The sequence below is a fragment of the Aquarana catesbeiana genome, linkage group LG08, assembly GCF_042186555.1.
Source record: "Aquarana catesbeiana isolate 2022-GZ linkage group LG08, ASM4218655v1, whole genome shotgun sequence".
Lineage (NCBI taxonomy): Eukaryota > Metazoa > Chordata > Amphibia > Anura > Ranidae > Aquarana > Aquarana catesbeiana.
In genome coordinates, this window is record NC_133331.1 from 152,206,687 (window position 1) to 152,233,893 (window position 27,207).

At 42.5% G+C, this 27,207-nt stretch overlaps 1 protein-coding gene across 2 annotated transcripts in view; it reads right to left on the reverse strand.

Moving 5' to 3' along the window:
* The window catches only part of LRRC20 (leucine rich repeat containing 20), a 626,217-nt gene that overhangs the window by 170,956 nt on the left and 428,054 nt on the right, over window positions 1-27,207 (reverse strand). For both annotated transcript variants that reach the window (XM_073596571.1, XM_073596572.1), the window contains exon 4: window positions 16,217-16,384. In XM_073596571.1, coding sequence (XP_073452672.1) covers window positions 16,217-16,384 — 168 coding nt within the window. The remainder of the gene's footprint in view (window positions 1-16,216; window positions 16,385-27,207) is intronic.

Below are 27,207 nucleotides of genomic sequence, written 5' to 3' on the forward strand. Positions count from 1 at the left end.
CTCAAACATCCATATCCTCCCCCAACTCACCTCTATACCCCATATTGGGGAACCCTGAGTTTACACCGGGAATACAAGATGCGATCTTTCGAGGTCTGAGCGATGCGGGCCTACACCAGGCCTCCCACTTCAATGCTGGAGGTCGTTAGTACACAATCGCAGAACTTTCAGACCCGGAGGGCCCGTTTCGCCTAGACTTCTTAAGGTCCCGTCAGCTGGGACACTTCCTTCACTCCCTGAACCCTCCAGCAGCCAACGATACGCCCCTCACAACATTAGAAGATCTATGCGACACTTTAGGAACCATAACGCATACGTCATCCGTAACCTACAATCTCCTAAACACGCTGCAAGCAGATTTCTGTCCTCCGGGATTAATTAAATGGGAACGGGAATTAAATTGCCACTTCTGTTCGGCTAAACGTCAACGCATCCTTAGATTTACTCACAAGTCCTCCATCTGTGCCAAAACTCAGGAAACAAATTATAAACTTCTATCCAGATGGTACAGAACCCCAGAATTACTCCACAAATTCTTCCCGGAGACGCCTGATCTTTGTTGGCGGTGTCGGGCAGACAAGGGAACTCTAGTGCACATTTTCTGTTCTTGCCCTATCCTGAACCACTTCTGGCGTACTGTGAGGGAGGTTACTCAGAAATTTACAGAACACATTATACCAGATGACCCTGCATTTTTTCTCCTGCACGCCTCTGACATTTCGGAGAGAATATACAAAAAATCCGTAATCAGACACCTGATAGACGCAGCCAAAGCCTGCATCCCAATTCACTGGAAAGCCACATCTCCACCGACAATTGCCACGTGGCTTACAAAAATAGAAGAAATAAAACACATGGAGGATCTCATCCTCACAGCGCAAAATAGTCCAGAAACATTCACTAGAACCTGGCGGCTATGGAACACCTTTATATTCTCGGAGGAGGGACAAGCATTGAGAGATCCCATTGTAGCTATATGAAAGCACACCCTCCGATACAACACGCTTCCTTCTGCTCTCTATTGCAGCGGCCACAAAACACCATGTAAATACCCTAAGAATACTCTCCCTGACACCCCAGGTCTGGGGGACTAAACCCCTCCTCCTTCCTTCCTCTCCCCTGACCAATTTCTCTTTTTTCTTTTTGCTAATTTCCATTCTACTATTCTTTTCTGCTCTCTCTACCCACACAAGTGGGGCTCCCTTTCTCTACTTTTTTTTTTTTTTTTTTAAATCTTTATTTAGGGAGTGCAGATTATACATAGAATTCAACAATACAGTATGACAGTTATCTGTTTCTGTAAATATTTTTCACACATAGCAAAGAAAAGAAAATCAATTATGTATTAGTTTAACAGCAGGTATGGCAACATGACATTGTAGCTAACTATGTGACTCTCAAGGGGTCACTCCAGTCTATCCCTGTTGTCTGAGTAGTGCTCTGCCATCTTTTGGTGAATTAAGTCTATGCATTGCGTTATATACAATTTATGGTGTTCAATCCTACGGGCATAGGGGTGGCACCAATGTGGGATACTGCAATCCGGGGTTTTTTTTGTTTTTATTTGTTTTGTTTTTCCCCTACCCCCTTCCCCCTTACTGCTGGGGAAAGGAGGCGAGGAACACTATTAGTGTCAAAAAAGGAAAAAGGGAATAGAAATGGGGGGAAACAGAAGTGGAAAAGTAAGAAGGAGGGAGGGGTAGGTATAGGGTTCTGGCGAGGTCGGCGGCCCGCGGTCCCGAAGCTTCCGGGAACAGACATCTATATGTACGAGTTATAGTCATCTGAGAAGCGGAACATATTCCAATGTGTCCAACGGGTGCCATGTTCCTCCTCTTTTTCCCTGAGAGCAGCTGTGAGGCTCTCCATCTGCTGAATATCACAGACCCTGTTAAACCATTGTGTCACTGTTGGAGCGGACTGCTGCTTCCACATGCTGGGAATACACGCCCTAGCCGCATTCAGGAGGTGTTTCAGCAAAGATTTGCGGTACCGCTTACTAGACATTGGAGTCAGGTTCAGGAGTACTGCCGCTGGATTGTTCTGGAGAGCCACATCAGTGAGTTTGTGGATGATTTCCAGTACCTGTCTCCAGAAAGGAGTCAAGACCGGACATTCCCAGAAGATGTGGATTAACGTGCCATTTTGTGTGCCACATCTCCAGCATAGGGGACTGTGTCCCGGGAAAATGGATGCCAGCACCGAAGGAGTCCTATACCATCGTGTCAGAATTTTGAAGGTAATTTCTTGGTATTTGCTACATAGAGAGGATTTATGTGCAAAGAAGAGGATTCGGGTCTTTTGGTCTTCTGTAAACGTGGTGTTCAAATCTCTCTCCCACTTCCCCAAGTATGGGGGATCCTGTTGAGACAGATGGGTTAGTAAGATGTTGTAAGATTGAGAAAGAGATTTCCAAATTGGCTCCTCACCCATGCACAGCTCCTCAAAAGGTGTGGGTTGTCTCCAAAAACCCTGAGCTTCTGGAAGAGATCTGAGAAAGTGTGACAATTGTAAGATCTTCCATCTGCCCAATATGGAGGCGTTAAAACTAGGGTATATGGTAGAAGGGTCGTTCCAACCCGAAGGCCCACAAAAGGAGGAGGCTCTAACTATACTCCGATTCGAGTGGAGCCAAAAGGACCGATCGGAAAGGCCTGGGTGGAAATCCGGGTGTTCAATTATGGGTGTCGTTGGGGAAGGAAAATTAGGCTTCTCCACCATTCTGGAGTATCTGCGGAGTTCCTCCAAGGTGGCATCCCGCAGTGGGTGTGGAGGTAAAAATCTGGAAGAGCGAGTTCCACTCCAGGGTAGACCCTCAATGGGAAACGGAATCGTCTCCTGTTCTAATCCAATCCACAGCTTGTGTGATGAGTGTCTGCACCAGTCTACAATTCTGTTCATGTGCACTGCTGTGTAATATAGTGCTGGGTCAGGTAGGCCCACGCCTCCTCTCAGTTTTGGTCTTTGTAGTAGGGATCTCTTGATCCTCCGTGGTTTGCCCCGCCAGACATATCTGACAAATAATGAGTGTAACTTGCGGAAGAAGTCCCGCGGTATCCCAACAGGCAGTGCCTGGAGGAGGTAAAGCAGTCTCGGCATGATGTTCATTTTTAAAACATTGCACCTGCCGAGCCAGGAGACCGCCAGGTCCCTCCATCTGTCTAGGTCTGAGGAAAACACACTCAAAAGTGGTTGAAAGTTGTGTTGGTAAATGAGGTGTAGATCAGAAGGGATTTTTGTGCCTAGGTATTTGATGGTCTGGGGGGACCACCGGAAGGGGAAATTGCCACTAATGGAAGCCCGGGATCTAGGGGTAAGAGTGATGTTCAGCGCCTCTGACTTTTGGAAGTTAATTTTGAAATCCGATAACTCCCCGTATTTACGTATGGCCGATAGTAAGTTTGGTAGAGACGTATGAGGATCCGAGATGTAAAATAATAGGTCGTCCGCGTATGCGGCAATTTTATGGTGATAAGTGCTTGTCTCGAGTCCCTTGATATTCGGGTTAAGCCTTATATGTTGTAATAAGGGCTCCAGTGAAATTATGAAAAGGAGCGGGGAAAGTGGGCATCCCTGTCTCGTACCATTGCTTATCTTGAATGGGCTAGAGGTACTCCCATTTACCCTAACTGTTGCTGTGGGAGAGGAATATATAGCAGAGATCCAGGACAACATAGGAACCGGCATGCCAAGGCGTCGCAGGGTGGCCAAGAGGAAAGTCCAATTTACCCTGTCAAACGCCTTTTCGGCGTCTGTAGATAACAACATGAATGGTATGTTGAGGTGTTTAGCCCTAGCCACTACGTTTATCGTCCTGATAGTATTATCTCGAGCCTCTCTGTTACAGATAAAGCCTGCTTGGTCCAGAGGGATTATGTGTTGGAGAACTGGGCCTATTCGCTCAGCCAGGATTTTTGTGAATAGCTTCAGATCACAGTTAAGAAGGGAGATAGGCCTGTAACTCGCACATATCAGTGGGTCTTTTTCAGGCTTAGGGATGACAGATATACTGGCTTGTAGAATATCTGTAGGTATGGCGTGGTTATCCTGTATAGCATTGAAAGCGGTGACGAAGTGAGCTGCCAGTTGAGTTTGGAAGGTTTTATAATAAGTGATGGTGAAACCATCGGGGCCGGGCGCTTTCCCCGTCGGGGTGTTGGTTAAGGCCTTTGTGAGCTCATCTGGGGTAATAGGCTGTGAGAGCAAATCTATCTCCTCCTCGTTGAGGGAAGGTAGCTTTGCAGCAGCAAGATATGCCTCAATAGAGTCTAAACTAGTTGGGTTCCGTGTCCCAGAGGGAGAGGAGTGTAGATTGTACAGGGCTTCATAGAATACCCTGAAGGACTCAGCCATTTCTGCGGAGTCGTAAATTTTGGCTCCTGTGGAAGAAGATAAGGCGGTAATGTAGGAAAGATTGCGCTGGGTCCGTATGGCGTTTGCTAGTGTTCTACTGCACTTATCTCCAAACTCGTAGAAGGTTCTACGTATCCTCAAAAGATTATTCTTAGCATGAAACAGGGAATGCTCTCTGATTTGCTCTCTCCTTTCTCTACTTTTTTAAAAAAAACAAGAAAACGAAGGGACTGGGTGCATGGACCCAGACACCTAAAGCTACAACCAAAACTGTTACATACACACTCTCACACACGAGAAGGAACTTTCTGTTAGTATTGCATACCTATTAAAGAGACACAGAGTTGGTCACCAGAGTTACATGTGATTCCTCTATACCTGAGCTCAACAGGACATGCTTCGTGGCCAGGAATACCGTCCGACTGGACATGCATAGTGTATACTCTGGTTGGTAAATGTGTTTAAATGTTAACATTTGTATTACTGTGTACCATGTCGGGCCATGTTGGCCTTATCTCTGTTATAAATAAATAATTAAAAAAAAAAAGAAATATAGGCCTCAGAGGTTTAAAGCAATAGAAAAGGGTATGCCCACCAAAAAAAGCTGAATGGACTATCTCGGTACCCAAGGATTACAAACATGTTTTTTTTTAAAGTATACAGTTTTATTTATCCACAATTAAAATCAGTCACACCATATGTCCATAAATATATGTCACATACGTATGTCCTCAAACAAGGCTGAGGATATCCATGCTCTTGAAAGTACTTGAAAGCATACAGAGTCCTCTACATGTTTTACAGCGAGAACCTCTTCCTCAGGAGGAATTACATACAAATCATCAATGATATAGCAGCACAATATCATTTCAATATCACAAACTGTCCTATACAAGAAATGTAAAGAGGAAAGAAGGTATTGAATATTGTAGTGCTTAATCAGGTGGAGCAGACAAACAGGCGCAGCCAAGAGAAGGGATGCCCTAAAGCACTCCCCCACAGCGAGCACAGGGGGCAGGAATCTAACACACGTAACCGAAGTGTGCTGAAAATAGAATGACAGGTTTCCATAGTACAACTGACTAAGCTAATTAGTTTGAATCAGTTTTGTGATGTGATTCACATGAATCATTTTAGAAGGGGGAGCCCCTTGGTGGTCTGCTTTTACTAATCCTACTGCAACAAGACCTGACAGAGTTGCTGGTTGCTATGAAGAACATGACTTTTCATGTTCTTCTCTCAGGTTACAGACACAACTAGCTGGCCATCACTCTGCAGCAACCAAGGGAGACCCTCAACCATTTCCAGAAGATCGTCAATCCAAAGTCCTAGCTAGGGACCGTACAATATCCCAACCAATCAGAAACTGCAAACAGCGATTGGATTTCCCTCAGGTTCATTACCAGTTTTATTAATGAGGATTTAAAAGTAATTCTGGGATCCCTTGGATCCAGCACACATCCAGGAGTTGAGCAATGGAATACTAAATCCAACACTTTCCTACACAGTCTGTGCACTTACTGCCAGACCATCTGATCTCCTGACTGCCAGTGGCTGCAGTCATTGTATCTCTGCCTCAGATGGTGGTGTCATATCTAGGAGGTCAGTGTTTTAAAGGGACCAATACCAGTCTTTACATGTGGAACTTACCTGGGCTGTCTGATAAAGCGTTTTTGCTGCTAAACACCAGGCAGTCATTTTCTCTGGTGAGTGCAGAGTGTGGTTGTTGGTGTCCCTCTGTGCACACTGTGGGAGCCATTGTATTCTTTATCACTCTATGGACTAGAAAGTGGAAGTTTTATATCAATCGGTGGAATTTTTTATTTATTTATGGACTTCACATTTATACAGTATATCTTTTTGCATTAATGTATTCACTTTTATGATATTTAAATACATTTTCCATACATGATATTTACTTATTCATTTTATCACTGTCGATACACTCAATAGGTGTGTTTGTATAATAAGTGATTTTTAGGCGCTGCACTTTATACTCACTTACCTGAGAGGATTTAGAATATTGACGCCTTTGCTAGCTGCCTGTGGATTCCATTTGGTGCTGACTTCTATCTGTTTTGAGCATCAGTAACAATAGACATGTTTACAGATAACCAAAGACAGTATTTCACAAGAAGAACTTTATACCAGTTGTTAAGCATGGTGGTAGAAATATTACAGTTCGGGGTTGATTTGTTGTTGCAGTGCCTTGGCACCGCACAGTCATGAGTCAATATACATTCAACATCATATCAAAGTTTACTTAAAGCAGAACTAAACTCTCTCAATAAACATTAACTATTTTAAAGCATTATGCTGCTAGCATTAGTAAATAGACAGGAAAGTATATTATATCTACTTGTTTTAACCAGTTCCATACCGGGCCTTTTCTGGAACTTTTTGTTTACAAGTTTAACCACTTCAATACCAGGCACTTATGCACCTTCCCGCCCAGACCAATTTTCAGCTTTCAGCGCTCTCACACTTTGAATGACAATTACTCAGTCATTGTACACTGTATCCCAACAAAATTTTTTATCAGTTTCTTCTCACAAATAGAGCTTTCTTTTGGTGGTATTTAATCACTGCTGGGTTTTTTATTTTTTTGCGATATAAGCGAAAAAACAGCGAAAATTTTGAAAAAAAAAACACACTTTTTTTTAGTTTGTAAAATTTTGCAAATAAGTCATTTTTCTTCATAAATTTGTGGCAAAATTTATACTGCTACATATCTTTGGTAAAAATAACCCAAACTAATGTATATTATTTGGTCTTTGTGAAAGTTATAAAGTCTACAACTATGGTGCCAATCACTGAAAATTGATCACACCTGATGTACTAAAGGCCTATCTCATTTCTTGAGACACTAACAAGCCGGGAAAGTACAAATACCCCCCAAATGACCCCTTTTTGGAAAGTGGACAGACCAAGGTATTTACTAAGAGGCATGGTGAGTTTTTTGAAGTTGTAATTTTTTCCCACAATTCTTGGGAAAATTATATATTTTTTTTTTATTATTTTTTTTTACACAAACTGGTCATATTAACAGGTTATTTTTCTCACACAGCATATGCATAATTGCAACTACACCCAAAAATACATTCTGCTACTCCTCCCGAGTATGGTGATACGACATATGTGAGACTTTTACACAGCCTGGCCACATACAAAGGCCCAACACTGAAGTAGCACTTTCAGGCGTTCTACAAGCATAAATTGCATAAATTGCACATATCCTTTCTCAACCACCTATTACACTTTTGAAGGCCCTGGAGCACCAGGGCCATGGAATTGTAAAAAAAAATGACCCCATTTTGGAAAGCACACACCCCAACGTATAATCTATGAAGCATAATGAGTCTTTTGACTGGTTAATTTTTTTTTACAGAAGGTTTTGGAAAATGTGGGAAAAAATGAAAATGCATTTTTTTTTTTTTTTTTTTACACAAAGTTGTCCATTTATAAGATATTTCTTTATTTATTCAAAAGGAGGCAGGTAATCCAGTATCATATCACTTTCCATATACACATGCTTTTGTGCAATATGCACATTGCTTTTAACTGCCATACATTTTGTACCAACTTAATAATCCATAGTTATATAAGCATGTATATATACATCTTCATCCACTTATACAACCCCTGGCAAAAATTATGGAATCACCAGTCCCTGAGGATGTTCCTTCAGTTGTTTATTGTTGTAGGAAAAAAGCAGATCACAGACATGGCCAAAAACTAAAGGCATTTCAAATGGCAACTTTCTGGCTTTAAGAAACACTAAAAGAAATCAAGAAAAATAATTGTGGTGGCCAGTAACAGTTAGATTTATAGAACAAGCACAGGGAATAAATTATGGAATCACTCAATTCTGAGGAAAAAATTATGGAATCATGAAAAACAAACAAACAAAATAACACTCCGACACATCACTAGTACTTTGTTGCACCACCTCTGGCTTTTATAACTGCTTGTAGTCTCTGAGGCATTGACTTAATGAGTGATAAACAGTAATCTTCATCAATCTGGCTCCAGCCTTCTCTGATTGCTTTTGCCAAATCATCTTTGAAGGTTGGAGCCTTGTCATGGACCATTTTCTATAACTTCCACCACAGATTTTCAATTGGATTGAGATCCGGACTGTTTGCAGGCCATGACATTGACCTTATGTGTCTTTCTTCAAGGAATTTTTTCACAGTTTTTGCTCTATGGCAAGATGCATTATCATCTTGATAAATGATTTCATCATCCCCAAACATCCTTTCAATAGATGGGATAAGAAAAAGTGTCCAAAATTTCAATGTAAACCTGTGCATTTATTGAAGATTTAATGACAGCCATCTCCCCAGTGCCTTTACCTGACATGCAGCCCCATATCATAATTGACTGTGGAAATTTGCATGTTTTCTTCAGACAGTCGTCTGCATAAATCTCACTGGAACGGCACCAAACAAAAGTTCCAGCATCATCGCCTTGCCCAATGCAGATTTGAGATTCATCACTGAATATGACTTTCATCCAATCATCCACAGTCCACGATTGCCTTTCCTTAGCCCATTGTAACCTTGTTTTTTTGTGTTTAGGTGTTAGAGATGGCTTTCTTTTAGCTTTTCTGTATGTAAATCCCATTTCCTTTAGGCGTTTTCTTACAGTTCGGTCACAGATGTTGACTCCAGTTTCCTCCCATTTGTTCCTCATTTGTTTTGTTGTACATTTTCTGTTTTCAAGGCATATTTGCTGTCTTGACGCTTTGATGTCTTCCTTGGTCTACCAGTATGCTTGCCTTTAACCACCTTCCCATGTTGTTTGTATTTGGTCCATGTTTTAGACACAGCCGACTGTGAACAACCAACATCTTGTGCAACACTGTGTGATGATTTACCCTCTTTACCTACATACTAACAAGCAGATTTAATCTGATGCAGGTGTTAGTGTTTGTAATGAAAATTTACACGGTGATTCCATAATTTTTTCCTCAGAATTGAGTGATTCCATAATTTATTCCCTGTGCTTGTTCTATAAATCTAACTGTTACTGGCCACCACAATTATTTTTCTTGATTTCTTTTAGTGTTTCTTAAAGCCAGAAAGTTGCCATTTGAAATGCCTTTAGTTTTTGGCCATGTCTGTGATCTGCTTTTTTTCTACAACAATAAACAACTGAAGGAACATCCTCAGGGACTGGTGATTCCATAATTTTTGCCAGGGGTTGTACTTATATGTATGTATCCACTCATAAGAAAAAAAAAAAATCCTCCCTTTCTTTTTATTTTTTTTTACAAAAAAAAAAAAAAAACACCTTCAAAAGTTAATTAATCAGTAAACCCACAAACACAAAAAACAAATCAAAAACAAAAGAAAAAAAAAAGGGGGGGGAGGGGTCATCCTCCGTTCCCCAAGGAGACGGGGTTACAAAGTGAAAACACACCAGCGTGGGATCCATCATTCCCCAGGAGCACTCCCCATCAGTCTCCTCCCCTCTTCTGAATATACGAATTGATCCCAGTCTGTCCATGTTCTAGTATATTGCTTTTTTCTGTCTTGTGCTGACATTACAAGATCCTCCATAATCCCAGTGTTCCTTACCCTTTTTAGCCACTGAGCGATGGAGGGAGGTTTGGGATCCCTCCAGCTAAGAGTAATACAGGCTTTAGCTGCATTGACCATGTGACATAACACAGATTTTTTATATGCCTGCCGGGGGATTTGTGAACAATGAAGCAGAAAAAATGCGGGGTCATCTGGTATTGGAAAGACTGTGAACTTTTGAGATATCCTCTGTACCTCCAGCCAGTATTGTTTAATCTTAGGACAGGACCAAAATATGTGAAATAGTGTCCCCCGATCCTCTCTACATCTCCAACAACGGTCTGAGGCCTCTGGAGAAAATTTACTTAGCCTTGCCGGGGTGTAATACCATCGTGTCAGTAATTTATAATTAGATTCCTGAATCCGTGTGCATATTGATGAGTTCAACGAAAGATAGATAATATTCTGTCGTTGGGCTGGGCTAAAGGTCCTATCCAGATCTCTCTCCCGTATCATATCTTTGAAATCTTCCGACAGAGGGGTTCGTCTCCATCGCAATATGACTCAAATAAAGTTAATCGTCGCTGATAATTTATCGGTGGTCCCAGAGACCTAAGGAAATGACGTAGCTGCAACGCCTGCCAGAGTTTTATTTCATGGCACACATGGCATGTACATAGCAAAAATTACATCCCAAAATGCATTCCGCTACTCCTCCTGAATATGACGATACCACGTGTGAGACTTTTACACAGCCTGGCCACATACAAAGGCCCAACAATGAAGTAGCACTTTCAGGCGTTCTACAAGCATAAATTGCACATATCCTTTCTCAACCACCTATTACACTTTTGATGGCCCTGGAGCACCAGGACAATGGAATTGTCCACAAAATGACCCCATTTTGGAAAGCAAACATCCCAACGTATAATCTATGAGGCATAATGAGTCTTTTGAACGATTCATTTTTTTCCAGAATTTTTTGGAAAATGTGGAAAAAAAATGAAAATGCATTTTTTTTTTTACACAAATTTGTCCCTTTATATATTTCTAACACATAGCATGTAAATAGCAAAAATGACACCTCAAAATACATTTGGCTACTCCTAAGTATGGAGATACCACATGTTTGAGACTTTTACACAGCCTGGCCACATACAGAGGCCCAATATCCAAGTAGCACCTCCAGGCATTCTAGCAGCATTAATTGCACATTAATATCATTTTCTGACTACCGATCACATTTTTGAAGGCCCTTCATATTTCTAACACATAGCAGGTACATACCAAATAACAAAAGAATACCTGTGGTTTTAGAAGTGCAGTGGTCCACAGAGGAGAGCATCGGTCCAGGCAGCAGGCAGGAATGAGGTCAGCGACAGCAAAAGCAATCATCCAGGCAGCAGGCAGGAATACTGTCCATAATTCGTACAGGCAGAGATATTGTCAGCACAGCCAGAGCACAGCCAAAGCACAGGTCCAGGTAGCAGGCAGAGGTGTCCCAGCAGAAATACTGTCCAAAGTCAGTAGAGGCAGCAGGCAGATATATGGCCAACACAGCCAAAGTATTGGTCCAAGCAGCAGGAAGAAACATGGTCCATAATGTCATGGGCCATTACAGGCAGCAATATGGCCAGCACAGCCAAAGTATTGGTCCAGGCAGCAGGAAGGACCATCAAGCTTAGGGCCAGGGGGACAGGGGTAGAGGCTTCTCCCACCCAAATCACTTTGAAGCCTCTGGGCAACCAGACCCTGTTCTGGGAGCACAGAAAACGATAAACTGTTTTTCTCTACTCAGAACGCTATTCTGAAGCCCCTCACATACAGTATGTGAGACCTCTGTGTACTGAAGTAGATGGCCAAAAGATCAGTCCAAGTGGCAGGCAAAAACATGGTCGATTAACAGGCCAAGGTCGGTGCACGTGGAAATCAGAAACATGGTTTAAATCGTCAGACAGAGGCATCGTCAGTAAACAGGCTGAGGTTGGTGCACGTGGAAGTCAGAAACGTGGTTTAAATCGGCAAGACATCGTCGGTAAACAGGCCAGGGTCAGTTAATTAACATGGTAGCAGGCAAATGGGGAAATGGCAGTCTGTTAATAATAAGGGGAACTAATATTGGATGGATGTATGATAATTTTTGAAGCAATCTCCGGTGCACAGGCCAGATTGGGAGGGACATTGGGGACAATAATAGCTGGTATCTCTTCTTAATCCTCCTCTGCTGCATACACAGCATTTCTTTTGGTGTCTTCTTCCAGATTGGGGGAATGTGTTGCTCATGAAGACGATTCACGCTATCAGAGCGAATGCTTCCTGGGGCGGGACCTTGTTGATAAATGAGGGCAGTGACGATATCTTCAATATACTTGAGGTAGGTGATGTGTTGGTTTTGAGTTGCTTTTTGGTAGTAGACAAACTAATTAAAAAGGGACATGTGAAACAGGTGAAACGCAACTTTCTTGTACCAATAACGGGACTTTCTGGTTGATAAATAGGGCTGTAGCATCTGATCGTTTAATCCACCCCCCCATGTACATATTCTAATCATGGACACATTCGGGCTTTACAATGGGGCCGCATCTTCTTTGGATCTCCACCACGGTGTCATTGTGGATGGTAGAGAGGATGTGGACATCTTTCTTGTCCCTCCACTTCATGGCCAACACCTCCTCATTCCTCATGAATGCCAAATCTCTGTTTTGCTATTTTTTTGTCAACCGATTTTGTGGGAATCCCTTCCGTTTCTTTTTAATGTACCGCAGGGCGGCTTTTTTTTTTTACTATAAAGTTGACGAAAAAGGGGCAGGCTGGTATAAATAGTTGTCGACATATAAATGGTATCCTTTGTTGAACAAGGGGTATGCCAGCTCCCAGACAATTTTCCCACTGGTTCCAATATATGTGGGGCAATCATAGGGCTGGAGCTGGGAGTCTTTGCCTTCGTAGATCCGGAATGTGAAGACATATCCAGTGGCTCGATCACATCATTTATTTAATTTCAGCCCATACCTGGCTCTCTTGCTTGGTATATACTGCTTGAAGTGCAGTCGGCCAGTGAAATGTATGAGGGACTTGTACAATTTGTCGTGGTTGGGATGATCTCGGGGAGGGCAGTGTGAATTGTCATTGAAGTGGAGAAAGTGCATAATCATATCGTATCTTGTCCTGGACTGACAGCGGAATATATGGCCATGTGGTGGATGGGGTTGGTGGACCAATATGCATGGACTTTGTTCTTTTTTGTAAGCCCCATATTAAACGTAAGGCCCAAAACAATTTAAATTCGTCCAGTGTTAGGCATCGCCACTGGAACATGCGGGCATAGGAAGAATTGGGGTTGGCAACAATAAATTGGGATGCATACAGGTTAGTTTGATCCACCATATTCTGCAGCAAATCTTGTGGGAAAAATAAACAAAAACAATCAAATTGAGAAAAATTTGTAGTGTAGGGCTCCACACCTGGCTGTGCAGTGAAAGGGGGTATGATAGCGGATCCTGAGTTGGCAGGCAACCATAAGGGGTTTGCCAGGGCATCGGGAAGGTAGGACTGGGGCTGGGTTCTTTGGGTTGGGCGTGTGATTCCAGTACTTTTACTGGGCTCCTCTTCCTGGGGTCTGGCGCTGCTGGTGGTGAGCAGATCTCCTGATCTTGGTCCTGATCTTGGTTCTGATCTCGGTCCTGATCTCATTCTTTTGGGAGGGACGGCTTCCTCTGAGAACTCGGACTCTGATCCACTATCCTCCACTGGCTCGTTTTCCGAACCAGAATCGGATGATGGGAGCTCCCCGCTGCTCTCATCATCCGACATGGTAAGAAGGGCATATGCCTCCTCAGGTGTGTAAACCCTTTGAGACATTATGGTAGTGCTTTTAGCGGACCTATGTAATGGTACTGCTGGTGGTAGTGGTGGTACCGATGTGGTATTAGTGGCGGGCCTGTGTGGCGGTACCGATGACGGTACAGGTGGCGGTATGGGTGGTTGTGGCGGTACAGGTGGTGGTGGCGGTACTGGTGGCAATACTGGTAGCAGGGCTGTGTGGTGGTATAGATGGTGGGCCTGATGGCAGTACCGATAGTGGGCCTGATGGCGGTGGTACTGATGGCGGTACTGGTAGCCTGTGTGGCGGTACCAATGGCGGTGGGCCTGTGACAGATGACTGACAGATGGGCTGAATGATTGACAGATGGGCCGATTGACTGACAGATGGGCTGATTGATTGGCTGGGCTGATTGATCAGATGGGCTGATTGATGGGCTGTGTGACAGGTCCTCTTTATTGGGGGGGGGTCGTGTTGTGCACAGTGGTATAGTACAGACAATACACTGATCTCACTTACTGATCCCTGCTCTCTCCTCACACGATCGGTGTGTGAAGATACGGCAGAGATCAGATGGTAACTGCTCCTCCGTGTTTAAATTTTCGACCGGCTGTGATTGGACACAGCCGGTCATGTGGTAAACAGCCAATTTGATTGGCTGTCTACCCTGATCGGGGAAGCGCTGTGTCCAAGAGACACCCGCCTTCCTCGATCCCTGCCCTGCACTCCTCCGGCGGCGTGCCGCCGAGTTTGTTATGACGTGATCGGCTGTGACTTTGACACAGCCGATCACGTGGTAAACAGCCAAATTCACTGGCTGTTTACTGTGATCGGGGAAGCGCTGTGTCCGAGGGACACACGCCGTCCCCGATCGCACACGCTGCGCGACCCCGCGGGTGCACGCTAGGGGTTTATCCTGCTGGATGTCGTATGACACCCAGTCAGGATAACACAATGACCGCCCGGCCGTCAATGTGGGGTCTGTTTAAACTGTACAAACCACTTGTATATGTGTGGCTGCATAATATACGGTAAGTAAATTAAGTGGCTAAACTTAAAAAAAAATAAATAAATAATCAGACTTACCCAGTTGGGACTCAAAACAATGCAATACTTGTTTCTTTTTTTTCTTTCTTTGAATAATACTAATCATATCTCCCCCACAGATTCATTAATGAATTAATTTATTTTTATCTGGTCATTCTATTTATAACTGCTCTTTTTTATGGCCCCATTCACATGGGTGCAGAAACCCATAGAGTGTGAATGATGTGTTTGTTTATTAGCTTGGTTCCACCTGGAGCTGTGTGCAGGCAGCATGTAAGTGAATGCAGATGCAGCAGCTGTACAGACTCGCCCGCAAAGCTGAGTTTGACAGGTGTGCAGGGGTGGGTGTGCACTGTCTGCACAATGAACGTGTGCACACTGTCTGCAATTGGAGTGCAAACTCTTTCAAATGAATTTTTGATCTGGCCGTTTAACTTATGAATTTTATACTTTCTAAAAGCCAAAGACTGCTATACAGTGACCATTCACAGGCAATCATAAAGCATGTTTTACTGGCTGTCCCACAAGAAACTGCTGGAATTTGATATTCGTTTGCTCTGCATTCTGTACAGAATTGCACAGCATCAAATCAGACCACTAGTTTTTAAAACACAGCACAGCAAGATACTGTTGTCTTTGGTGACACGGAAACCCAAACTCACGGGTTTCAAAAATATTTTGATTGCTGAAGCCAAATTGAAAACTATATATATTTATTATACAAATATGCAGTTAGACCTGCATGCAGGGAGAGCATTCCATTTTCCTCTTCATTGCTTTTTATCATTATTTTCCTGATCATATTCCTGAAGCACATTCTTTTTTTTTTTTATTACAGACATTTATATTGCACTGCCAATTTATGCATTACATACTGTAGATTGACATCTGTCCCTGCCCTTAAAGAGCTTACAATCTATGATCTCTATCTCACATGCATACATACTGTACATGTAAACCCATTCGAGGGCCAACTTAGAGAGCCAAATAAACTACCAGCATGTCTTTGGGATGTGGGTGGAAACTCATGCAAGCACAAGGTAAACATGCAAACTGCACGCAGAAACAATCCTGGCCTGGATTTGAACCAAGAATTCCAGTGCAGGGCAGAAGTGCTAACAACTAAGCCACACTGCTTATTATCTTCCGTGGTTTTTATGTTTTATTCATATATCTTAGATTTGTAAAATTGCAAAAAAGTAGAGAGGTTTTAAAAAAATTAGAAGAATTTTCAAGTTCTAAAACCATACACATACGATCTGTGGTTTCCATACAGTCTCATGTTTTATGCAACAGAGTTAAATTACTGTTCAGTCTTCTTTTTTATGTAAAAAAAAAATCAAAAAAATAAGTGTTTCCTAAAGAGCCTCACAGCTGTGCACAAATGAAAGTGGAGACATGAGTTCTAAATACTACTGTATTTTTTTTTTTTTTTTGCTTCAGCTATAACAGTCAACTTGTCCCTTACCTTTGATCTGATTGCCTTCTAAGTTGATGCTCTCCAAGGATTGTATTCTTGTTAGCTCTTCTGGAAATACCTCAAACTTGTTTTTAGATAAGTTTATTATTTTCAGAATGGGTAGGAGACCAAGTTCAACAGGGAGCTTTTCAAGTTGATTTCCTTGCAGATCCAGTTCTACAACATAAATAGACTAGTTTTATTATGCTTGTTTATAACAAACATTATTTTACACAGATTAAAATTTGAAAAATCCATCAATGCTTCTGTATGTAGTAATGACTACAGCTTTTTTTTTAATATTTCCTACCTTTTAGAAGTTTCTTAGGAGGTGTCATGGCTGAAAAACAAGTTTTTTTAAGCCATGTTACTGTGAGTCTGTCCCAAGTCTGTCCTTGTTTTGTTAGGACAGACAGAGCTCAAATCTAGTTATATAACTGATAATGAAGATCTGCCTTCACAGTACAGATGGGGTTATTTATGGCAAACACAGCTGCCCAGCCCCCTCATAAGCAAAGAAAAAGACATAAGATTTTTTTACTTGCTGGAGGGTTCAGAAACTAAAAAAAAGGTAAGTTGCAGTTTTTAAATATTATTTAAAGTGAAGCTATGTGAATGGGGACATGTAACAAATTAGTTAGGTGATATCCCAATTTGGCTGTAAAATTGATACACTTTAACCACTTAAGCCCCGGACCATTTGGCTGGCCAAAGACCAGAGCCCTTTTTTCGATTCGGCACTGCATCACTTTAACTGACAATTGTGCGGTCGTGCAACGTGGCTCCCAAACAAAATTGATGTCCTTTTTTTCCCACAAATAGAGATTTCTTTTGGTGGTATCTGATCACCTCTGCGGTTTTTATTTTTTGCGCTATAAACAAAAAAAGCGTAAATTTTGAAAAAAAACACATTTTTTTTACTTTTTGCTATAATAAATATCCCCAAAAAATATATTAAAAAACCCCATTTTTTTCCCTCAGTCCGATACGTATTCGTCTACATATTTTTGGTAAAAAAAAGTCTAATAAGTGTTTACTGATTGGTTTGCGCAAAAGTTATAGTGTCTACAAAATAGGGGATAGTTTTATGGCATTTTTATTAATAATTTTTATTTACTAGTAATGGCGACGATCAGAGATTTTTATCGTGACTGCGACGTTATGGCGGACAGATCGAACACTTTTGGTGCTATTTTGGGACCATTCACATTTATACAGCGATCAGTGCAATTAAAAATGAACAAATTTAATGTTACACACAAACTGCAGAATAAAAAAACCTAAACTTTACATTGACATTACACAACTGTACACATTTTTAAAAAGCAGAAAAAAAATAAACATTCTGAAGAGAGGTGAACTATCACTGTTCCCAAAACTGGAATGAAAGAATGTTAACATGTCCACATGCTCAGGGCTGAGGCTGTTTTTTTTTTTTGTAGAAACTATGTTCCTTTCAGCCGAGATGAGTCGTTCTAATGGTGTGGAGGTGCATGTGATGCATAATTACCATTTTTCTAGTTTTTGTCAAGGATATTTCTCTTGGTTACTCTTCCACCAATTCAAAGGATTTCCCCACTTAGTAAGGGTCTTCTCTGCAAAATAAGCCTGGACTTCATCTTTTACTTGAGTTATTAATATCCAACACATGTTGCCCCTCTTTAGTCTCCACTACTGCTGCCATACTCAAGGAATAACTCAAGTAGAGATGCTGCAAATGTCGAGGGCTCAGCAACTCTAGTTACAGGTGAAGTGGTTGTTGGCTGCTGCACCTTTTCCTTTCTTAAAGCAAGCACCTCTGTCTGCACCTTAGCCTGTACATTTATTATTTGCTCTGATGTTAAAAAGTTTTATCTTCTAAATCTTAAATCCAGGGCAGAGGAAAGAACCTGGGACCTGTTCAAAAAAGATAAACTTTCATCTGCTTTGAAGCTGGTTTGTTGCAGTGGCCTGGAAGCTCTTCAGTGCAGAAGATTCCAAAGAAACACCCTTATTGGACCGCAACAGCCCCTTCACAAGTGCAGTCACAGATGCTAGAGTAATATATTCTTGGCCACTTATGAATACAGTAGCACATGCAAAGAGAAGTGGAAAGTTCTTCAAGAATACTGCACTGATCTAATTTTAAGTCCAGATAATATTTGCCCCTTTGTGTAACTGATGGGTCAGAGAGAGTTACAGTTACCGGCCACCTTTGTTTAGTGAGTCTGTCAATCATATAGTAAGTTCTATTCCATCTTATGTTTACATCTTGAAGAAGCTTGTGTTTAGGTGTACCCATCTGCTGCTGCTTCTCCTTCAATTAGCTTCTGGCTAGCACACTTTTTTCGAATTTTCAATTGAAATTTTTAACACAGCACTAATTATCAGCTGCAATGTGTGGCCAGTGCAGCTGATACTGGTCCACCCATGCTTGTCCTTCAGCTTTAAATGTAATTGTAATGCTTTAAATTACCTCTAGTCTATCACCCACCAGCTTCTCTGGGTTCAGATGCTGATCTTCCATGCACAGAGCACTTGCATAACTTAATTCTCCTGCCCAGGACTACAAGTCCTATGCAGCATCGTCATATGGCGGCAAGTTAGCTCTCCTGCGCAAATCGCTGTAGCTGTACGGCGGCTCGCACATGTGCAGTTGCGGGTGGGCGTGTGCGCCGCTGCGGGAGCATGCCCTGGGGTCGGGCATACAAGATGTCCGCTGGCGACCCGCAATCGCAGTATACAGAGGCAGAACGGGGATCTGCCAGTGTAAACAAGTGGATCTCCGTTCTGACAGGAGACATGACAGAGATCTACTGTTCCCAATGATCGGGAACAGTGATCTCTGTCATGTCCCTGGCATCCCATTCAGGACCTGAAAGTTCAGGAGGACATGCCAAGTCAAATAAATTCTTTCAAAAATCAGACAATGTGATTGTCTGGATTTGTTTCCACATTTTGTCTCTCATAGTTGAGGTATACCTATGATGCCAATTACAGGCCTCTCTCATCTTTTTTAAGTGGGAGAACTTGCACAATTGGTGGCTGACTGAATACTTTTTTGCCCCACTGTATCAGGAACGCCTTACTCCTAGGCTCACCAAATTGTTTGCCCATTTCTCCCAATTGGAGTCTCTGCCACTATGTTAGAGGCGATAATTATATTGGTGCCTAAACAGGGTAAGGACCCAGAGGAATGTGCTTTGTATCAACCAATCTCATTAATTAATGTTGATGCAAAGTTACTGGCCAAAATTCCTGCAAACCGGTTATCACAGGTCCTGGATGAGCTCATCCATGTTGAACAGACGGGGTTTATGCCCGTAATGGCACTGATATTTATTTGAGATGCCTCTTCCTCAACATGTCCATTGCCCATGACAATGGGGGTACTAGAGTCATTGCCTCTTTGGATGCCTGAAAAGGCATTTGACTCCGTTGAGTGGGGCTAACTCTGGGAGATAATGAGCAGATATGGTTTTGGCCCTCAATTTCTACATTGGCTGAAGCTCCTACAGCCTGTATACGTACTAATGGTAGGGTCTCAGAAAGATTTTCTCAGCAGTGCGGCACACGCCAGGGGTGCCCCCCTTTTTGCCCTAGCACTGAAGCCACTGGCCATCTTGCTTAGGGCCTCCCAGCAGGTGGAGGGGCTAAGGGTCGGCCCCTTGGAGGAAAAGGTGTCATTGTATGCGGATGATGCCCTGTTGTATTGGCATGACGCAACCTCATCCTTGCAGGCCACCCTGGTCCTCTTCGATGAGTTTGGGCGCTTCTCGGGTATTGAAATTAATTGGTCAAAATCTATACTTTTTTCTCTAGACCCCTTGTCACAATTTACTGCAGCCAATACTCCCTTACAGTGGATTAATAACTTTAAATAGGTATTCAAATACAGCGTGACCCTAATAAATTTTATGACCTTTACATACATCCCGTGCTGGTTCAGCTGTGGGCTAGGTCTGCATCCTGGGGGACTCTGCCGCTGAACCTACTGGGGCGCATTAATCTTATAAAAATGGTATTCCTCCCTAAGTTCAAATATCTATTTAGAAATTTCCCAGTATGGATCCCGGGCTCATTTTTCCGGGACCAGGACCGATGCATTAGTGCCTTCATATGGGGGGATCCTCTCATTTGGCAAGATCCACCTTGTTTCTTCCTGTGCGATGTGGAGGGTTGGCGTTGCCTGGCTTCCTTGTATACTTGTGGGCAGCTATATTGGTCTCTGTCCGCTGGTGGTTCGTCCACTCAAGGGCCAACGCAGCTTTATGCTTGGAGGCGGCCCTACTGGGCTCCCTCAATGACCTTGGGAACCTGGTTTATCGGGGCCCTGGGGCCTATGCTGATCTTCAGCAGCCAACTAGGACGGCTCTCCGAGTATGGGTGGTCGTTAGGAAGAGGTTTCACAGACAGAATTGCTGGTCACCCTTTCAGCCACTATGGGGCAACCCTAATCTTCCACACTTTTGGTCCATCCCGGACCCTCAGGTTTGGGCGAAATATGGTGTCAAGGCCCTTAGGGACATTTTGTCGACAGGGACATTACTCGCATACAGGGACCTCTTGACTAAATTTAATTTGTCTAGATGGATGTACTTCAGTTATTATCAGCTGTGCCATGCTGCTCGGGCTCAATTTCCAGGTCCTTTTACCATTGCCATGGATCCTATTGAGGAGCTTTTAGCTCAGGAGTCACTAACCAAGCCTCTCTCTCCCCTCTATATATCGCTACTTAGCTTGGATTCTCCCAAGGTGAAGAGCCTTTGGGAGGCTTGGAAAGCGGATATCCCTGCATTGGAGAGAGAGGATTGGAAAGATTGTTTTGAGGATAGCTCGGGGCTGACTATCTCCTCCAGGGATAAATTGATACAAATCAAGTTCCTACATAGGGTGTATTACACGCCACAGAGATTGCACAGACTATACCCCCAGAGGGACCCCATATATAGCAGATGCCGCCTGGATATTGGCACGTACTACCATATGTTCTGAAGCTGTCCCAGGGTGGCGCAGTTCTGGGCAGCAGTTTTTTAAGTCATTAACTACCATCTTCAGCTGTTCTTGGCATTGTCTCCTGAGCTGGCTCTGCTCAGTATACAAGAGGATGACCAGAGGCCCCACTACTCCAAACTCTTGATCTCTTATCTTATGTATTATGCTAAGAAAGCCATTTTGCTCAAGTGGAACACTGCCTCTCCCCCAACGGTGACCTTTTGGGAGAACTCTGTTAATATTGCCTTACCTTTATATAAAGTTACCTATTTAAACAGGAACTGTCCCAAAAAGTTTGACAGAATCTGGCGTACCGCCTGAGTGACTTGTTAACCACATATTATAAACTTGGGATGCCCCCCCCCCCCTTGTTCCTCCACAAGAGGATCTATATTGCTGTTGTTGGATAAATAACTGATCCCTCTTTTAATCGAATATCTCTTAGCCTCAGAACCAAGAATGCGGTACACACGTTACAGCCGTAATCATTGCTTACCTGTATATAACCTGTATACACAATCCTGTATTATTATGTACCATTTACTATCTGGTAGACTGTTTATACCATACTTGTTTCTTTCTCACAATAAACAGAAATATTTGACCGTGAAAAAGACCTCATACACACTGGGCATTTTTGGACGTTTTTACAGCTGTTTTTGGCTTCAGACTTTTTTTTCTACAGTCAATAAACTCTCCAGCATGTTATCCTATGTGTCCATGCACACATAGGCTGTTATAAACTGTTTTTGACTGGGGGGTTTTTTGGCTGTAAAAATAACCCAAGACTAGTGGGTTCTGAGAGGAGTTTTTCAGCTGTAAAAACGCTCTAACGTCAAAAAAACGCAGATAAACGCTCAAAAACACGACTCACCAGTGTTTTTTCTACGTTTTTTTAATACCATTGATTAAAAAAAAAAAAAACGCTATTGTAAAAATGATGAACAACTTTGAAAAACTCACTGCAAAGCTACTGGCGTTTTTATAACATTATTTTAATGTTCCAGTGTTCATGAGGCCTAATAGTGGCCTCTCCAAAAAGGGTATAAAATCTATGCTGGCAAGTACTTTAAATTTTCCATCTGCTGTGTGGAGAAAAAATTAATTGTAAGGTGCAATTTGCTCTCTCTCTCAGAAATGGTGGACAGTCTTTATAGGCTTAAAAAAGTGTGCATCAAAACTGTAAGAGGCGTCCTTCCTCACTCATGGAAAAGAAAGCCCATTTTTTGGGGTAAATACCAGTCTGGTTACTCTCTCCCTCATAAAGTGATAAGTGATAATGAAGGCTTCAAAGTTGTGTTGCAAAGATGTATGCTTTTTCTATCTTCAGTGTCAGAACAAAGGCACTGATATACATTTTCCAGGTGTAGAATGCCTGCATGCTCTACCCCTCCAAATTTACAAATGGTCCACACTGGATGGTTAGTTGTGTTGCTTAGTTGTATGCTTTTTGCATCCAATGTGCAAAAAAATACATTAATTGTTTATTTCCTGATGCTAAATGACTGCTCCTATTCTCTGAAATTGTGGCATGCTCAAACAGGCTATCTAGCTGTGGTACAAATCTGCATGCTATGTTCATTGTTAGTGCCCAAGAAAGCCAATTGTTTTTCTTCAGGCTAAATGCCTGCTCAGTCTCTCAGAAAATGTGGCCTGCTCAGAAAGGCTTTCTAGCTGTTGTGCAAACCTGTATGCTATTTCCTATTTCCATGGGTGTCGAATAAAAAGACAACTTTTTTTTTTCTTTTTTTCACAAATACTAAATGTCTAATAATTCCAAATAAACCACAGCCTGCCCATGCAGGCTTAATAACTGTGCCATAAAAGTGTCACTTTTTTTCATCTTTAGTCTTCCAAAGAAGACACAAATTTTAGATTTCAAGGCGCAATCGGGTTTCTCTCTCTCCTTTAAAAATTGCAGCCTATATGATAAAGGCTTAAAAGGGGTCCTTCAAAACTGTTCCATTTTTCAGTCTAGGTCTGTCTAGGTGTACGGAAAAAAAAGATATTGTGATTTGTTTATCCCAGATCAGGGCTGCCAGATCTCCCTCTGACATAAAATAAGCAGTACATTACTATCCAATTGCTAATCAGTTCAGTTTTTCTTGTTTGTTGCTCTGAAAAAACACACTACAATTTATATTTTAGGAGGATTAAACATGCCTAGTCTCTGTGTGTTGCATTGCTGGCTAGTAAAACCACGTACATGGTGTGCTGCATGCTCATACAATATTTCTGGCTTGTAACTGACATAATAAACTGATTTTTTTGTATCTTTATAAAATACGTCTCACCTCTGACACAGTGGCCATTTAAATACACTTGCTTGATGGGCAGCAAGTCTCTTTGATATTTAGAGCTGCTGCGTCTAATTTTATGCCCAAATAATTTTTTTCTTGATAAAAAATGTACTCATCTTGTTTACATTGCTGCCCAGGGCCCTAATCAAACGGTATGCTCTGGAAACGCTGTGTGAAAGTTTTTGCTTTTGTATCTGAAACATGGCATTATGATATTTTTCTTATTCAGCATAACAATAGGCTTACCTCTGCAATGTGGGTTTGTTCACAGTATGGTGTACTACTGAATAGAAGATCACAACAAGCTATGTTCTGTGACTTGTTTTGTCCCTGTTGGGCAATTTATATGACATTGATATAAATTGATATAAATATATGACACAAGAAAATAATTTTGTTTGACAAAAACTACCTACTTCACATTTCTTTTGGAGTGGAAATTGATCATATTGGGATGATGTTGAAATGATGTAAAAATGACAAAGTTAGAGGAAGGTGGAGCATCCTATAAAAATGATTTCAGGGACTTAGGAGCTACATTAAAGAGAAGGACCTCCAAGGTAGTATTCTCAGAAATACTACCTGTACCTCAAGCCACACCAGAGAGCCAGCAGGAGATTAGGGAAATTAACAAGTGGCTGGAAAACTGGTGTAGGAAGGAGGGTTTTGGGTTCCTGTAGAACTGTGATGACTTCTCAGTCAGTTACCGGCTCTTTCGCAGGGACGGACTGCACCTCAATGGGGAGGGTGCAGCTCTGTTGGGAGAGAAGATGGGCAGAAGGTTAGAGGGACTTTTAAACGAATGCCCCGTACACACGGTCGGATTTTCCGATGGTAAATGTCAGATCGGAGCTTGTTGTCGGAAATTTCGACCGTGTGTGGGCTCCATCGGACATTTTCCATCAGATTTTCCGACACACAAAGTTTGAGAGCAGGCTATAAAATTTTTAGACAACAAAATCCGATTGCGTCAATTCCGACCATGTGTGGCCTGTTCCGACGCACAAATTGCACCGCATGCTCAGAAGAAATTCCGACACGGAACAGCTCGGTCTGGTAAAATTAGCGTTCGCAATGGATGCAGCACTTTCGCCACGCTGCAATGTTAAAAATGGTTTAATACAGCGCACTCTCTTCTTTATAATGTGAGAAGAATTAAGTAGTTTTGCTGCTCATATTCACACACACTTCTCACAAACTTATTTCTTTTTTTTTTATTGGGATTACCTGAATATATTGTTATTTGTCACATCTGACATAAATAATTTTTTTTTTATTTTTTTTTTATTTAAAGCCATTTTTATTTTAGATTTTATGTTTGTATTTTTTCAAAGGCTGATCTTTGTTTAATGTTATTTTTAGTTTTACTCCAGAATATTTTTGTGTGTGTTTTGTGTGTCAAGTTACCACAACACCATTGATATCTTTTATTATTGAAGCTCAAGGAGATTGTTTGGTGTTGGTGTCCCTTGTTAATTTTACATTGCATATTTGAAATGTACCTGAATCCTCACAAACTGTCCTTTTTGAAGTAAAACACACATAGGCAAGTATAATTCAAACCAAAATTCCTTTATTAAGGGCTCAGAACCAAACAAAGAAGGAGGCAATGCTGGATAAACAGCAGAAATTAGCGACATCTGTGTCCCCAGGCTGTGGTACCACAAGAGGCTGCATCTTTTGCCAGACCAGACTGGATCCAGGGTCATCACTCTCTGGTCTTCCTTCCACGCTTCCTTCCATGCTGTGGCTCTGCTGTTGGAGATGTGGCAGGAGGAGGAGTAGGACCTGGAGGTGGAGGAGGACTAGTAGGACCTGGAGGAGAAGGAGGAGGAGGACCTGCAGGAGGAGGAGGAGGACCATGTGTGAGGTCACAAAGGTGGGTATCAGATGATATTTGGGCCTTCAACCCCTTATTGAGAGCCTCCAACATTAAGGACTCACACATGAGTTGTTGTCCCTCCTCCATCCTCTGCATTTTACAGGCAATGATGGCAGCAAAGTCATCCTCCACGGTGTGTGGTGCTCCCAGGGCCTCTGTAGCCTTCCAAAAGAGGCCTATGGCAGCCTCCTCTAGGGCACTCCTCCTCCTGCCACTTTCTCTTTCCAGGTGTAGGGGAGGGACCTGCAGATCAGGCAGCCTTCTCGGCCCGGCCACCTCCTGGCTGAGACTTCCCTGTGTATGAAAAAGGGACATGGTTTTAGTTTTTGCATCATTTCATCACAATCATAAATTAATACTCCAAACTAACATCTAGTTAACATCATTGATTGGACAAGCAGAAATATTTAGAGGAATGCTATACCTGGCTCAATCTGGGCTCCTCCACATGTTGCTGTCTGGAAGGCCCAGGTTGGGCGTCAGAAGCCTCAGCTGGAGGGGAAGGAAGCGTGGAAGGAAGACTGGAGAGTGATGACCCGGGTTCAGTCAGGCCTGCCAAAAAAATGCAGCCTGTCATAGTACCACATCCTGGGGACATCGATGTCATCTGCTGCTCCGGATCTCTGCGAATCCTGGACTTTCTGGCGCTCCCTTACATATGTGCTCCTCAGGCCACCAATTAGTATCTTCAAATATGTGATGTCTGCCGTGGGGATCACCTGCTTCACAATTTCCAACAATTGATCCAGCGCTGCCTTCCTCTTTGTTTGGTTCCTATAATGTGGGTGGTTGATCTCCCACAGACAAGGCAGCTCCCTGAACATGTCAATGAATATTGCCATGAAGTCAGTATCTTGAAAGATATCCATTTTCACTGCAAGACACAACACAAGACAAACCCTAATGTCAGGCCAAACTCTCCTAATCTTGTTACAATATAGGCCTCAATGTAGAAGCAGTATAGGCACAAGTATGTCTCTTACCTTCGTTCTTACGATCGGCGCCTCCAATGCTCCTTCCTCCGCTCACAGATTGTACGTAATACGCACGTGTGGTACGCTTTAAACACACTGCGCATGCGTGTAACTCCGCCTGCCCCTGACGTTCTTTCTAGTTTATTCCCTGCCCCTTTTCGTTCTGTGCAGTTGGGGAAGAGCACATGGCGGATACACAGCAGGCGCGTGCTAATTACAGGAATGAGGAGGAGGAGGAGGAAAGCCCGGATCTGGACACGTCCCGATCCAGAAGGAGAAGATTTAAGGCCACAAATATGTCCTTTGGGGAGATGTTGGAGATGGTCGACATCCTGAAGAAGGCCGACTATGATGGAAAGTATGGCCCTTACCCCAACCCCAATATCAGAAAGGCCAAGATCATTGCAAAAGTGGTCAAAAGTCTGCACCGGAATTTCAGGGTACGACGATCAAAAGATCAGCTCAGGAAGCGGTGGTCGGACCTGAAATTAAGAGAGCCCGAGCAGTACCGAAAGATCCGGAGAGTGCTGCAAAAAAGTAAGTAGTTGTGCTGTGTTCCTATTCTTTTTGTCTTTATTACGTTCGTGCTGCTCCATATGCTTTTCTTAATTGTTGTACAGTTTAAAATGGCAACTTTAATGTTCATGGGCCCATTATTCGTTCGTATCAAACATTTTTCTTTCGGCCTCTAAAACACCATTGTTTAGGCCATATGCATTTTCCTACATTTTTTAGGGTCTACTTGTATGAAAAATATTTGGCTGTGTAGATGGGTTTGTTACTAGAATGAAATGCAAACTAAATTCTGTGTAAGGAGAGGACACTCAGCAGCTGTTTTCACATCTGGACGCTGGAGCACTAGTGTGGGAC